Source organism: Sminthopsis crassicaudata, chromosome 4, assembly GCF_048593235.1.
Source record: "Sminthopsis crassicaudata isolate SCR6 chromosome 4, ASM4859323v1, whole genome shotgun sequence".
Classification (NCBI taxonomy): domain Eukaryota; kingdom Metazoa; phylum Chordata; class Mammalia; order Dasyuromorphia; family Dasyuridae; genus Sminthopsis; species Sminthopsis crassicaudata.
The window spans coordinates 200615191-200628224 of record NC_133620.1 but is presented as its reverse complement, the minus strand read 5'-3'; the positions used below and the strand labels follow the sequence as shown (position 1 = coordinate 200628224).

Genomic DNA, 13034 nt, shown 5'->3' with positions numbered 1-13034 from the left:
GAGGGCAGAAGTAAAAATATATGAGAGAAAAATGCTTGTTAATTGAAAAATAAGTTTAAAATAATTTGTTAAATGAAAGGGAAGGGGGGAAGATATAAATCTATATTAAGCACTCACTATATGCCAGGCATTGTGCTAAGCACTTTACAAGTTTTATTTCATTTGATTCTCACAAAATCTTGGGAGTTAGGTAGTATTATGAGTCCCATTCTACATTTAAGGAAGGTGAGGCAAACAAGTTAAGTGACTTGTTCAAGATCACACAGCTAGTAAGATATACTTCAGTCTTATAAGTCAAATATTGCAAGCCCAGAATGAAACAGGATCAGTTATAATAAAACACAAAGGGAAAACAACAACAAAACAATTCTAAGAAGTAACAAACCACTAATGAAAAAAAAAAAAAAAAAAACTAATTAATCCTCATATATCTTTTCCTTACTGGCCCTTTCCCCTTTATAAGCACTCACTCACTTTGTGATTTCTTCAACTACTCTCAACTACTTCCATGCTGACAAATTAGTTTCCTCAGATAGAGAGTGGCCACTACAATTTATAATCTCAGGATGCTAAAAGCAAACTTTGTAAATGATTGTTATTACTCCCTTTGTAGTTCATGAGCCTCCACTGGTGTTAACAGATCTCTTAGGATGTTCTGCAATAGTCTAGGCTTTGGTCTAATCCAGGCCTATCATCCACAAAATAAAGTCTAGCTTGAAGAGCTAACCACCCAAAGAAAACTCTCTCTATGAATTGGTTCTCCCCTATAATAATTATGAATCTTTGGCAATGTGATGCTTTTGCTAATTTTTTTTTGATCATTCCTCTGGCATCATAAGGTTGTTTACTAAGTTTTCTCTATTATATTTTTCCAAAATTAATGAATAATTCTGATACAAATGAATGGAAAACATCATTAAGCATTTTGATCTGAATAAAAGAATTTTTTTAAAATCAACAATAAGCACAAGGTAATCTTTAATTACATCTTTTAATCAGTTGTATCTAGTAAAGATGTGGTCTCTGTGGAACATTACCTCGGAAAGTCTATAATTCCCTATTAATAATAAAAATAAGTGCATAGATGGTGTGCATTAAAATTTAATGTAGATGGTAAAACAGGCATATATTTGTGTGCACATATATGTGTGTATATATAAACACACACACACATAAATTGTAAATAATTTCTCAGACACTTTTTAAGTAAAAATTTTTTCCAAACCTCTAGTATCTTCCCTACCTTTTGTGAATAAATACCTCAAAAAGCTCAAAACTGTCACCACCAAAATAACCTCCTTTATGCTTGGTCTATCCAGCTGCTTTTCTTATCTTTATTCCTTAAAGCCATTTCTGCCATCTATAAAACTGTAGTTAGAATTGTGATATTAAAACCCAATTGTGATAGTTCTGCTGTCCTCAATGGTAAAGTTTCTTACATTCTTTCTGTTGTTCTCCTTCCATTTTTACCCTTAAATATTTTCAAAATTACTTTGCTTATAATTAAGCCTAACTCTAGACTTCCTTGAAAGTTTTTAACCATACACTACTTCTCCACTTTATGAGGAAATTCTGCTTGTAATTTTCCATTTTCATTTTGTCAATTTGTTAAATTTCTAAGCACCATAATGAAAGTCTTTGCCCTCAAAAAGATTACATTGTGTGAATTAAATATAAAATCATTGTTGGAAGGGGAAGCACTAGAAAATAAGGAATGAGGAAAAAAATTCTAGCAGAAAGTAACATTTCAGAAGAACTTTTAAGGAAACTAGAGATACTAAGAGATAGAGATGAAAAATGACTATTTTCCAGACATGATAGACAGCCTTTGCAATGACTCCATTTTATAAAATTTGACATGATAAAAAAAGTTTCATTCAATGAGGGGTTTTGTATATTGCATCCTTTTTCTGAAAACGAATGTTCTCTATGATCCCTTTAACATAGTGATAAACAAGTCCAAACATTATATCTCTTTTCTTAGAAATACTTTTTTTTTATTCTTTAAGCTTCTGCCAGCTTCTCAAATTAATAAAAACTAAGGTATTCAAAGATCAGAAGCTAGCAGATGCACTTATAACAAAATTTTAAAACACTGAAAAAGATGAATAAAATTGTAATTAGCACCTGAAAAAAGCATACTTTGGAATTTAATAACCAAATGTAATAAACGTATTGTAGACTGATGTATGTGTGCATATAAATGCATATACATTTAAAAACATCAAAATTGGAAAAGATTAAGTTGCTAAAGGGCATTAAAAACTTAAGTACTATACAACTTCTTATTTCCTTTATATTTTAATAAAAAAATTTTTTTCCAGTTCCAAAATTATCAAAAAAAATTTTGTTTCATGGTCCTCCAAATAGCAGGTAGGACTCTATCTCATTGACAAATTCTTTTCTATAATCTTAAAAAGTAGGTGACTGATAAAAAGAAATCTGGAGAGGAAAATGATAGAAGACAGCCCATCTAGAGTCTAGAATTTGCCTTGGAAGACACAAGTACCTGCATGCTTCAATAGGGTTTCATGTCTTTCTGGCACTTTTGTAAAATAGCATTGTAAAAAAATTTTGTAAAATTATATGTTCTTGCATTTATTTCCAAAGCCATTTAACTGAAGTCAGTGGCTAGCCAAGAAACAAAATACAAATGATAAGTTTTCACACATACTTCCAAATCTAAAGTGATATAACTGAAAAAAGTTAATGGTTCACCTTAAAACAATAAAGTAAATGTAAACTCCTTTTAGCAAATTATTACAATCCAAAAGGAAAAATTCATTATTTCAATTTAACCAAGTTTTTATTGTATAATATAACATATAAGGTACTATTTTATACATTGAAGGATACACAAAGTTAAATATAATGACCCCAGAACTTAGTCTAATAATTTAAGAAAAATAATGCATAATATAATGATGCAGAGCTTCTGACAATATGCTTGTATATTCTCTAAAACCAATCTACTACATAAAAAAGTTCAATTGGCTAGAAGACCAACTACCTAAAACTAATGTATATTTCTTTAATTACCCAGCAACTGACAGCAGTATTCACTGATCCTGATAAATAACAGTAACTGGAAAAACTGCCATCACTGCAGATCAGCCAACACAGAAGTCTAAAATCAGAAATACTGAACTTTCTCTAAACCTAAAATTAAATTCTGAAATATATTAATCAAACCTACCTTTATGCCTCAAAGCTGAATCGAAGCAATGCTTTGGAAAAAGCATTCAAATAAGTGTACATGACTGCCCTGTAAGTCTCTGGATGAAAAGTTTGGAGGATGGTTATGGATACCAATATAGCTGACTGAATGTAGTGGAATAACCTTATTGTTCCTTAACAAGCCTGCAATTTCAATGAGAAACGCAGTCAGTAATAATTCTCTTGAAAATAACAATCTACAATGCCATTTGTCAAATTAACAATTGTTTTTAAGTTCTATAGCTTACATCTACACTAACAAGATTCCAATTGCTTTTTCATATTAAATTTGTGAAGCTTCAAACTAAGATACATAAACTTATGATATCAAATTACTTAAGTATAAGATATTTTCTTCAAATTTAATTCTGAATTAAGTTCTAGCTAAATGTACTCACAGTATTTAAGTTTAGGTTAAATCATTTAACAATATGATGCTCTAAGTTTATGGTTCCAAATTGTCCCAGAAAGCTAAAATAAGTATTCATATGCACCAAGAGTTCACCTCATTTAAGTCTTTTAGACAACTGATGACAACAGGAATAAAAACTATAAAAGGTTAATTTCAAATTTGGCATTTTAGATAAAAACTATAAAAGGTTAATTTCAAATTTGGCATTTTAGATAGCGAGGTAAAATGCAATTTGCTGACTAAATTGCTACAGTGTTTTAAAATCCAATCATCATATATAGGGTCTGCAAATTGCTCTGTATCTTTCTGTTGTTGGAAAAGTAAGGTTCCATAGCAACAAGAACTATATTCTCAGATACATGTATTGTTTTGTTTTGTTTTCAAAACCCTCAGAGTTCAGAGCACTTTCGTCCACTAAGTCACCAATATTCTGCATATATCACAAGGGTAAATTTGAGATAAAGAAAAATATATTATTATCCCAAGGATAAACATTTAGCCAATGAATGAGTCAAGCCTGATCTCTATGGTACCTTCCGGATCAAGAGGAACCAAGATTTTCACAGACCCCAGCTTCTTAAACAGTGATTCATGATCCCATGTGGAATCTCATATCTGAATGTGGGTGTCATGAAATTAAGATTCATCACTCAATAAATATCTGATTTATATATCTATTTTATATACTTGTATGTAATTTTTCACATAATTTTTTAGGCAAAAAGGGATCTTTAAGTTAAAAAAAAAAAAAAAAGTTTAAGAAGACTTTCTCTAGACTATAATGTGCCCTTGATAATATGTCCTAAAGCTATATTATGATTCTGGTGACACAAAACAAAAGGTATAGCTCAAATAAAAGTTGCTAGTAATATCATTAATGAAAATAGAAGATTTCGAAGTTATATTCACATTTTTCAATCACTACAAAGTATTACTTTCTTTTGCCCAGGCCTATGTAACACTGGTAAAGGAAATTCCCTCAACCTAGCAGAATACTAAGTATTATACAATCTTTCATCTTTAAAAGTTGTTGTAGTTCCTAGAAGTAGTCTTTAACCTAACCTCAAATAATCAGTATATGTCAGAGAGGCAAGACTTGGGCCCAGTTTTTGAGACCGTTCTCTATCCACTGTGTCACACTCTCTCTCAAGAAGAAAAAGACAACTCTCAAAATCCTAAAATATTAAGACAACATTACAGAATCAGCAAACAAAATTCAAATGTCCATGTTGCATAGCTTGCAATGAACAACAAAGAAGTAACAAGTTTTTTTTTTCATATATGCTCTGCAAAGTGGATTTAAATTTAATTTAATCTTCTATGTAAAGTCAAAATAAATTATTAATTAAATAAGCATCCTCATAATCTTTAAAGCATTTCTCATCATCGATCAACAATGTGGCAGCAATAAGGAATGTTACAGAGCTGCCAATGAGAGAGAAAGGCAATATCATTTCCAAGTATTGGGCAGCTCTGTAACATTCCTTATTGCTGCCACATTGTTGATCGATGATGAGAAATGCTTTAAAGATTATGAGGATGCTTGCCTCTCTGACATATACTGATTATTTTGAGGTTAGGTTAAAGACTACAATGGGTGTCATGAAATTAAGATTTATCACTCAATAAATATCTGATTTATATATCTATTTTATATACTTGTATGTCTGGGGTCACATAATTTTTCAGGCAAATTGGCACAATCTATTCATACTTTTTTTTCATGTCTTCTTGAAATTTAATTTACACTGAGGTTAAAAGTAAAACTTTACAGACTTTTGCCTCTTATGTACCTACATTAACCTTTTTAGAGCTTGAAGGTTTATTTTCCCCTGAAGATTTTTTTCATTTGATTTTTATAAAAGGAATAAAATTTCAAGCTTTTCAAAATTTTAGTAAAAATTCTGAATGTACAAATAAAACTGAACATGTCCTCATATACATAAGCTCTTTAAGTTGTTTTTCAGCCATATCTCATTCTTCGTGATCCAATTTGGGATTTTCTTGGCAAATACACTAGAGTAGTTTGCCATTTCCTTCTTCAGATAATTTTACAGATGAGGAATCTGAGGCATATAGGGTTAAGTGACTTGTCCAGGGTCACACAGTTAGCAAGTATCTGAGGCCAGATTAGGGCTCAGGAAGATGAGTCTTCCTAACTCCAGGCCTGGTACTCTATACAATGTACCACCTAGTTTCTCTACCATTTCTTTAATGAATATAATTAAAGTAACTATCTTCATTAAGAGGAACATCCAATTCTAGTAAAATGATATGATAGCCTCCTAATTCCACACCCAACTAAGTCACTAACTCACAAGAAAGCCTTTTGGACCATCTCATTAGTAAATTAAGGGATGATTGGGAATTTGTAAAAATAATAATAATAATCAATAATCCCTACCCTTGAAAAATTTATCTCAAGTAGATAATTCAGTCCAGCTCAATGCATTCTCCTGCCTGATAAGATTCTAATACATCACAGAAAATGATCATTTCTAATACATATTAGAATAAGTACAACTCTACTAAGAGGTTGCTATCGATATAATTCTACCTAAAGACAAAGGTCTTTAGACTTAATGACTTTTCAAAGTCCCTTCAGACATTCTGATCCTATAATTAATGGCAACCACTAATGTTTCAATAAACTCTATCACTATACAATTCTTTCTTCTGTGCAATGCTCAAAATTCCCTGTGGCATTTCAGTGACTAGGATGGAAATTTAACAGCAGTCTTACTCTCCTACACAAACAACCATAAGAACACAGAGTTGTAATACTGTTTGGAAAGTTGTTATTTTTTCCCTTCCAGCTCTACTATATCTGTAGAATCTCAGACTGAAAACATCATCATTGTAAAGTCAGAGTATCAGTTTTCTTAGAAGACAATTCTTCAGAGACAGAATTTCTCAACTGTGAAGCCTACTTCATTGCTTTTCCACACCTGCTTTAAGTTGTATACAGTATGGAATACATTATACTTGTGCAATGTGACTTCAGAGTATAATGTATTTTATAATAATGGTACATATTAATAATTATATATATGTAAATAGCATTCATTCTATAAAGCACATGTGGTTTGGGCCAAGGCTTTCTTAATGATCTACTATCTTATATCCGTTTAACTGAAAGCAATTGATATCAATTACTGTAATACATTTCCCATCTAAACTTCACAAAAGCAGAGAGAGGATACAGTTGTTGAACAACTGTTATGTTTTTTTCATTATGGTTAAATATCTTACATGATATAGATACAGCTAGAAGTCTTTCAATTTGAAAATCAAACAACTTTTTTCCATCACATCCAAACCTAAAATAATTTTACAAAAGAATTCCTAAAAGTCATTCATAATTATGCTTTTCAAAAATACTGAAGAATGGGATCAGTTATGTCAAAATATTCATGATGTAAGCTTTAAAACAAAAAGCACTTTCAGAACCTTAAAGATGGTAATCTTTGAAGAAACAATAGCTATTTTGACACTGCCTTAAAGACACTGAACTAAAGTAATTTCTAGACTTTAAAAGGAATAATATCTAAGAAGATATTATGATCCAAAGAAATCTTTTTTCCCCATTTAATGAACATATAAGGATATCAGAAAAGCAACTTTCAAGTCCCAAACTCCAGAAGTCCTGATATTGCAACTCCTACACTATATTCTAAATTTCTTGGAATGCCTTATAAGAGACAGTCTAGGCCATCAAAGCACAAAGGTTTCAAGTATGGACCTGTATATATATATTTCCAAGGACTAGTTTACCTTAACTTAACAATAGTTTACCTTAACTTTAACAATACTTTTTTTTTTTTTTTCCAGCCGTAAGACTCATGGACAATGTCTAAATCAATTATAATCTAAATGAAGTTACTTACATGAAATACTTAAGTATTAAAAAGTACTTATTTCTTCTCCTTCCATCAAAACAAATCAGCAATCATTAGTAGAAAATATTCTAAAAGTAAGACCTTTCAAGACAAAGGTCACAAATATTCCTACTGAAAACTTTTTTCATAAATTCCAAGTTTCCAAAAATTTACAAAATACATGAAATTTCAACTAAATTTAACCTACTGTCTTATGACCATTCTGGCATGCAACATGCAATGCTGTCTGTCCCATTGCATCTTCAACATCCACGTTACTGACATGCTGCACAAGATCATGAAGTAGTTCTGTTCTTCCATTGACAGCCAACCAGTGAATCTGTAGAATAATTTATGCCAATTAATAGTTTTACAAAAAAATTTTTCATTAGGACATTATAATTTTTCAATTGTAAATCTAATATACAACTAATGACACTTTAAGCGTGTTTTTATTAGTTTTTTTTAATGATTAACTATTTCTAATAAAATTTGAACCCCAAAGTTATGTTTTAAAATTAATCTTTTCTTTTCCTAATATAAAATAAAAGGCAAGCACAAGATATCTTCCTTCATACATGCCCTGGGGCTTTCAATGTATGCAATTATATTTCCCAAAAGGTAATTTTGACTTAGAAAAGGGAGGGACTAAATTTTTTCCCAAACTCCAAACCTTGGTACTAGATATTCTCAGTATAGTACATTCATCCTTCCCTCGCTGCCATTCAATACCCAACCATTCTCTCTGCCAGCAAATAAAATAAAATAAAATAAATCAAGTAATATTAACAGGAAAGTAACAGAAAGTCAGGAAATAAGTATAAAAATAACTTTTGTTAGAAAAAATGTTTCACAGCAGAAGCTGCTATCCCCAGCAGATATAAACAAAATCCGGAAGAAGAAAAAAAAAAAAAAAAAAAACATAAGAAGCTAATAAAAAATGTTTCTAAAATGTTTTCTTATATCCTTTCAAAATTTGTCAAAATTAATTAGTGGGAGAAATCATTAAATATTATACTTATCTATCTGCCTATACTGAATAAGCAGTACCATGAAGGTGAACCTATATCTATACTGATTACAGTATCAGATATCCTATGAATATTCAGATATTAAAATATATCACATTTACTCACATTTCCTACTGTCTACTGAATATATCCAGTTGGATATCCCACGGGCACCTCAAGTTGAACATAAAGCTAGACATCAGTTTTATTTTAAATACATCTACTCCCAACTTCTCTAGTTCCTTTAATAGCACCATTATTCTCCAATCACTTATGATCAAAGCCTCAAAATGATCTTTGATTCTTCCTCCTTCTATCCCACATCATCAACTACCAAATCTTATTGGCTCAATCTCATTATTGCTCAGATTTATCCTTTACCATTCTTCCCATCATCAACAAAGTATTTACATCCTTATTAAAGAACAACATCATAAATTTAGAGCTGAAAGGATCTTCTAGACTATTCAATCCAAACCCCTCATTTTACAGGTTGAGGCCCAGAAAGGTTCAGTGAATTATTTTCCCAAAGTCACAGAATTACTAAATATCCTATCAAATCAAAAGGATTAATTCAAGAGTCAAGTGCTCCTTCATGTTACCATGCTGCCCTCTAAACATCTTGCCAAAAATATTAAGGAAACCTCCTAATAGGAGTCTTGATACATTTTTTTCCTTAGTCTTTTCCAGAGCAACTAAAAGGATGACATTATTCTTCAGATTAAATATATATATATATATATATATGTATATATATATGTATATATATATATATATATATATATATATATATATATATATATATATATATATATATGTATATGTATATATATATATATATATATATATATATATATATATATATATATATACATATATATATATATATATATATATATATATATATATATATATATATATATATATATATATATATATATATATATATATATATATATATATATATGTATATATATATATATTGTTGGCGAAATTGTGAACTGATCCAAACATTCTGGAAAGTAATTTGGAACTAACCTCAAAGGGCTTTTAAATTATATCCTCTATTCCAATATTGTGTCTACTGGGTCTGTAGCCCAAAAACATCATAAAAAAGGGAAAAGGATCCACATGTGCAAAAATATTTGTAGCAGCTGTTTATGTGGTGGCAAGGAATTGGAAATTGAATAAAAACTCATCAACTGGGGAATGGCTGAATAAATTATATTATCTGCATGTAATAAAATATTACTGTTTTGTAAGAAATAATGAACAAGCTGATTTCAGAAAAGTATGGGACTTAGATGAACTGATACTCAGTAAAGCGAGCAGAATCAGGAACATTGTACACAGTATCAGCAAGATTTTGTGATGCTCAACTATGATAGTCTTAGCTCTTCTCAGAAATCTAAGACAATTCCAATAGACTTTGTATGGAAAATGTCATTTGCATCCAGAGAGAAAACTATGGAAAATGAAAGTGGATGAAAGCAAACTGTTTTCACTTTTTTTTTTTTAAGTTTGCTGTTTCTTTCTCATGATTTTTCCCTTTTGTTCTGATTTTTCTTTCACAACCTGAAAATGTGTTTATGATTGTTCTACATGTATAACTTATAACATATTGCTTGCTGTCTTAAGGAGGAAGGAGGTAAGGGAAGAAGGGACGAATAATTTGCAATTCAAAACCTTAAAAAAATGAATGTTGAAAACTATCTTTACATGTAATTGGAAAAATAAAATACCATTTAGAAGCAGGAAAAAAAAATTTTTAAAGCTACACAAACAACAAAAGTAGATGAAATTTCATGTCTTAGTTATTTCATTTAAACTACTTCAAGAGTCTGTTTCTGTTTCAGAATCTCTTTCAAGGAATCCAAGTATCTCTACTTCCAGAAAAAAAATACTTCAAAACTGTGACTACTTTAGAATGAGATTCTATAATCTATTCCATTCAGTTTACATATTTATTTCAGGGCTCTATAATTTCACCAATATGGAAACTCCCTATACTGAAATAGATTGCAAGCCATTCAAACTTAGAAAATGGTCTTTGTGAATGGGTACCCATCAATTGGAGAATGGTTGGGTAAATTATGGTATATGAATGCTATAGAATATTATTGTTCTGTAAGAAATGACCAGCAGGATGAATACAGAGAAGCTTGGAGAGACTTACATGAACTGATGCTAAGTGAATGAGCAGAACCAGGAGATCATTATACACTTCAACACACTTCAACAACAATAGTATGTGAGGATCAATTCTGATGGAAGTGGCTCTCTTCAACAATGAGAGGATCCAAATCAGTTCTAATTGATCAGTAATGAATAGAACCAGCTACACTCATCGAAAGAACACTAGGAAATGAGTGTGGACCACAACATAGTATTTAGAATCTTTCTGCTATTGTTTGCTTTCATTTTTGTTTTTCTTCCCAGGTTATTTTTATCATCATTCTAAATCTGATTATTCTTGTGTAGCAAGACAATTGTATAAATATGTATACATGTATTGTATTTAACATATACTTTAACATATTTAACATGTATGGGATTACCTGTCATCTAAGGGAGGGAGTAGGAGGAAGGAGAGAAAAAGTTGGAACAGAAGTTTTTGCAAGGGTCAATATTGAAAAATTACCCATGGATTGCCTGTCATCAGAGGGAGGGAGTAGAGGGGGGGGGGGATAATTTGGAAAAATGAATACAAGGGATAATATTTTTTTTTAAAAGTGATTTTCTTTAAATATTGAAAAAAAAAAAAGAAAAATTACCCATGCATATGTTTTATCAATAAAAAGCTACCAAAAAAAAAAAAAAATTAAAGAAAAGAAAATGATCTTTGAAACTGTTACTGCGGACAAACTCCTAATAACAAATCTAAAAAATGAACCAGAACAAATCCCAATAAAGAAATCCAGGAAAGGTCGGAGTGAGGCCTTTGTCCAGCCCAGCTTGGCATAAGTAAACAGACACTCCGTGGAGTGAAGAGTTAGCCAGGAGTGCACTAGACAGAGAACATTCCAGCACCCAGGGAAAAATTTTTCACCAGAGCAAAGTAGGTCTCATACCCATACCAGCCATATACCAAATTCTGTGACAAGGCAGGTACCAACTGGCACTCACTTTGTCATCTATTACCCAGTCCTACTTAAGAGATCCAAGGTAGAGTAAGAAGGAAATCCAGTGGGATACCTGGGCACTGTTACAAAAAAAAGGAGGATGTTCAGAAGCCAGTGGCAGTAATGTGGCTTAAACTCTGTCCTAGATCAGACCAATTTGGGAGTACTGAAATCTTGCTGGGGTCCAGCCGGTTTCTGAGATCCTGGAATAACATAATATTCAATATCCCCAAGAAATAAACAACAGCACCAGGCTAGATCTCAAATCTCAAGTCAAGAAACAGGCTGGAAGAATGGGAAAATAACAAAAAGAGAATGCAATCACAACTCCATCATGGGAGCAGGGAGATTAAAGATACAAATGCAGAAGAGAAAGACTCAAATATCTACAAGAGACTATTACTGAAACAGTCATGTAAATTTACAGTCATGCAGCCACAATAATTGTAAACTTTTCTAAACTTAAGTTTATATAGGATGTCAGATCTATATTCAAAGGCTTTCTAGTTTGGCAATATCTACTAAAGCTGGCATAGTTTTCAAGACCCCAGAATCACTACAATAACACCAGTTATCAAAGTAGGACCTCAATGGAGAAAAGCACTCACACAAAGAATATGTTACTCTGACTTAATTTTGCAAAAGCAAGGAGAAGCACTAAAGAAAACATTCTACTCTTGAGCAAACTGAGAAACAAAGAGGAAAAAACCACACACACAGTCTAACCTCCCAGAGTGCCTATGAAGAATGTATTTCAAAGCCTTGAAGCATCCTTGAAGGTCAGTAAACAGAAGCTAAAGAAAGAAACTAGAGGATGACAGAATCAAAAAGAAATAACAAGCAATCAAAATAAAAATGTGATAGGTTCATAGTTTCTCTGGGATAAATTCATCAAAATATCTAAAAGAAAAATGTTTCCAAATATTTGTGGTCCATTAAGTTATTGCCAAGATATTATTAACATTTAAACAAAAATAAAAATTAACTTTTAAAACCCATGTGTCATGTTAAATTTTACCCTTTTTAAAGTAATTAAAGTAATTTCAACAAAATTTAAAACACTTACTGCAGTCAGTCCTTCATTATTACAAATGTTGACATCTGCACTGTATTCTAATAATTTACTCATGCATTTCTTCTGACTGGAAAGAAGAAAAGAAACATTAACAAAATGTCATAAGCAATAGCATTAAAATACACTAATAAGAATAGAATAAGAGAGATATTTTAGAAAGAAATCAATTCAATATATGATAATACTACATATCCTACTTGATCATAAACTCAGCTAACATCATTTAAAATGAAATATAAAATGTTTCTAAGATTTGGGCATAATCAAACATTAGGTCTGATTTGGGATACCTGTGGGGAAAATGTGTAAATAAGGTTTTGC

At 31.0% G+C, this 13034-nt stretch overlaps 1 protein-coding gene across 4 annotated transcripts in view; it reads right to left on the bottom strand.

Moving 5' to 3' along the window:
- The window catches only part of HACE1 (HECT domain and ankyrin repeat containing E3 ubiquitin protein ligase 1), a 91978-nt gene that overhangs the window by 60032 nt on the left and 18912 nt on the right, over window positions 1-13034 (bottom strand). For 3 of the 4 annotated variants that reach the window (XM_074310210.1, XM_074310209.1, XM_074310212.1), the window contains exons 5-6: window positions 12705-12780; window positions 7715-7846 (exon numbers count right to left, since the gene is read on the bottom strand). In XM_074310210.1, coding sequence (XP_074166311.1) covers window positions 7715-7846; window positions 12705-12780 — 208 coding nt within the window. Of the gene's footprint in view, window positions 1-3196; window positions 3313-7714; window positions 7847-12704; window positions 12781-13034 lie in introns of those variants that run through there. The other variant, XM_074310213.1, reaches the window with a different exon arrangement.